The 3,371-nt window shown below is 53.7% G+C and overlaps 1 protein-coding gene across 1 annotated transcript; it reads right to left on the reverse strand.

Moving 5' to 3' along the window:
- Positions 1–84: 84 nt before the first annotated feature.
- Positions 85–1,491, reverse strand: SDRG_13377 (TKL protein kinase; the record flags this gene model as incomplete). The annotated part of the gene is made up of 4 exons (XM_008619462.1): positions 85–327; positions 378–554; positions 602–955; positions 1,001–1,491. 4 exons carry the CDS (start codon positions 1,489–1,491, stop codon positions 99–101), a joined length of 1,251 nt encoding a protein of 416 aa, XP_008617684.1. The 3' UTR covers positions 85–98.
- Between the last annotated feature and the right edge of the window lie 1,880 nt (positions 1,492–3,371).

The raw sequence follows: 3,371 nt of genomic DNA on the forward strand, positions 1-3,371 counted from the left end.
GGACAAAGCGAGGGCGGTAGTGGCGCTGGACAATATACTCCAAAATCTTGGGTCCGGGCGCGTCGACATTTGCATATGGCTCGTTCCGCGTCAGCACTTCAACAATGACTAGACATGGCTCCATGATGCACGACGTCGCGACGGGATTGAAAGAGGTAGGGCGTACGCATCGCAAAGCTGTACACGTCGACGCTTTTCGTATAGTTGGTCGTGCCCATGAGGATCTCGGGGGCCGCGTACGGCGAAATGCCCATGACCGACTTGGTGTCGAGCCGCGCATCTTGGCGACAAAACTCAAAGTTGCCGATCTTGGCCTCGCCCGTCGAGCTACAAAACGGGACTAATATCAGAATCTTTGCGCAAGCAGCGGTACGTACACAACCACGTAAACACACTGCGTCGAGAGCGTGCGGTGGATGATGTCGAGTTGGTGGAGGTGCTGCATGCCTTTGGCCACGTTGTAGAGGAAGTAGAGAATACTCTGCACGTTGAGCGACTCGGTTTGGAGGATATCGCGGAGCGTACACGTGTCGAGGCACTCGGTGGCCACAAACCTAAGAGACGACGCGTCACGTGGATAGCACAAAGCTAAGCGCCGTACATGTGCCCGTCCTTGGCCCCGACGCCGACGTATTCGAGCAAATTGGGGTGTCGCACTTCGTGGAGAAGCCCCGCAATGCGGCGCAGCATGACCACCGTACGGGCATCGAGGGCGCCAATCGGGATCAGGTGGCAGTTGATGTTGCGATGCGACGAGCCATTGGCACTCAAGAGCGAGGCATATCGGACTATCGCAAACGGCTCTTGCACCGGAATGTGCGACGCACCCATGAACGTGATGCGCCGCTCGTCGATCGTGCTCTGAATTGCTTCGTGATCTCGGAAGCGGGTCGTGAAGAAGTCGATGACGTCCTCAAAACTTGGGACGAGATCCTTCGGCGAACTCGCTTCCAACCTAGGACAAAGGGCGTCACGAATTCCGCAATGCAGGGGACCGTACATATGTCCGTCTATGAGCGGGTTGGCCGAAGAGTAGCGGAGCTGTTGCACCTTGAGGACTGCCGTGTTCGTCTCCACCGGCAAGACAACGAGACACTGCACCACCAAGTCGATGACGCGGCCTGAGCACGTGGCAACGGCCGAGTTTGTCACCAGCTTCTGCACACCGTCGATCGCCGCCGCCAACGCCGCATGCGGCGGCGCCACGGCGTTCTGCATCGGGTTGGGCAGAGCACGGTGCAAATTTTGCACCTCGGCAACCGTCGCAATCGTCTCCGTCGGCAACGCTGCGAGGCACTGCACCACCAAGTCGATGACGCGGCCTGGGCAGGCGGCAACGACCGTCTTTGTCAGCAACGATTGCAAACGCTGGATCGCCGTCATCAACGTCGCACGCGTCGCCATGTCGTTCAGCATCTCGACGCCTCCTGCAGTCGTCTCGTTTGGCAAGACCGAGACGCGCTGTCCTGCCGAGTCGAAGTGCACTTCCATTGTTGGCTTGTTGGTAGGCAAATGACCAGAGTGCTTCCTTTTGTACGGTATGGGTCGCGATCAGTTTGCAGTTCCACTCTTGTGGACCTTTGTACTAGAATAACAGCATCTGATTGGTCAAAATGGACCCGAATTTCGTTTCCCAGCAAAAAATGAATACAAAATCGAATTTTAAGACGAAGTTCGAAGTTATCGACGCCATACAAATCGCGACTCCCTGCATCTTTTTACAGCGCGACTGGTGGGGCGTTTTGTTTTATCTTGCTCTGTATCGCATATACAGGGCGAAATCGCCCGGTAAAAAAACCCAGAGCCAGTGTGGGATACAGGGAACCGGTGGAGATGCTCTTAATCAGTCTCTTTATCATTCCCATGCCGTGTGGGAAAGGAGGTGACCGATCGTTTCTTCGGCTCGAACTTCGCCTCAACTTCGAGACAGTGGACCAGTGGTTTGGCTAAAGGCCCATCCTGGCACATTTGTCGAATTGTGGTTCGGGGGCGATAGCCAGGAACTTCATAGTTAGAAGACCCGGTAGCCAACATCGTTACCTATGATTTGATCCCTCATTGAGCTCTAAACTCGCCGAAATGAAGGAACTACATATCGGAAACCGATGCCATCACTCATTTAGGGCATCGAAATATCTTGGCTGTTGTATGTCTGACATCCGGACACTCCATCAGCATCCAGTATCCGGACGATAGCGATGCTGATGGGGTGTCTTGGCTTGACCTTCCAGGCCGCGTCATCGTCAAACGGCATGCTGCACAACGCGTCTCGACAAGGTCCATGAGCTGGTCCATGTCAACCAGGTCCTCGAACGCAAAAAAATCGACAATCTCTTCCCGACGTCAGCGCTTCCAAGGCGCCATGCGAGCGTCTCGTAGCCATCATACAACGCAGTACAACGTCTTTCGTGGCTCCGCGGCTCGACCCAATGAGTCGTACTATCCACCCCAGCAAGTACGAATGTTCAGCCAGAGATGTGGCGCCAAACAGCCCATACATGCAGGCACGACCGGAAGCTGCAAGCTCGTACAGAGCGGTGCCGTTCATGGCGACTCGATCGAGTAGAAACGATAGAACAAGCCAAGGACCCTCCAGTCCTACGTCTCCATGGACTATGTAGCTAAGTATACTTACTATCCATTCCGAGAATGTACGTTATCAAAAACTCAAAAACGAATTTGGTCGTTTGGGCGGCCTTGCCGTTGCACACGCCGCGCATTGTATCAATTTGAGCTTGGTATTACAAATGAATTGTAAAAGCCAATCGCATTGCGTCCTGAGTATCATTTTATCCAATGAGAGGCATGTATCAAGCCGTTTTCTGGTCTTCCTTACCGACAAAATATCAGCAGCTCGTCCTTGCACTCGCCACTGGCGCTGTCGTCGCAAAGCCAACTCGATACCACGTCCATGGTCTTGTACCTTGATAAAGAGTTAGCGTTCCTAGACCTACAACCTCAGCGTGAACTCTGTGGAACAGAAACCTTCTGAGCGCGGCAATGTGTCAACTTGCCACGCGTCTCGACGGACGTGGATTGGCTGCGTTCTGGCTGGTTTGCATGACACATCCGGATAAAAAGCCAACGACATCCGGAAACGGTCTGGCTTGAGGGAGAGGCAAGTTGATAATTCGGCTGACGGCTTTTAAAATATCAAGCCATTTGTATCGAGAATCAGAACTCGAGTTTTAATTTCAGCGCGAATTTGCCGGAAGTTTATTGTTTTCAATATATTATCAGGAACTTGATACGTTCCCAGCCACAGCATGATGAGCACAGCATCGCCGTCGCCAGCATCGCCGTCGGCGCCCAAGAAGAAGGGCGAGCGCTCCGCATGGACCAAGGAGCAGGTCAATGACCTTGGAAGCGTG

Source organism: Saprolegnia diclina (genome assembly GCF_000281045.1).
Source record: "Saprolegnia diclina VS20 unplaced genomic scaffold supercont1.59, whole genome shotgun sequence".
In the NCBI taxonomy this organism is placed as follows: domain Eukaryota; phylum Oomycota; class Saprolegniomycetes; order Saprolegniales; family Saprolegniaceae; genus Saprolegnia; species Saprolegnia diclina.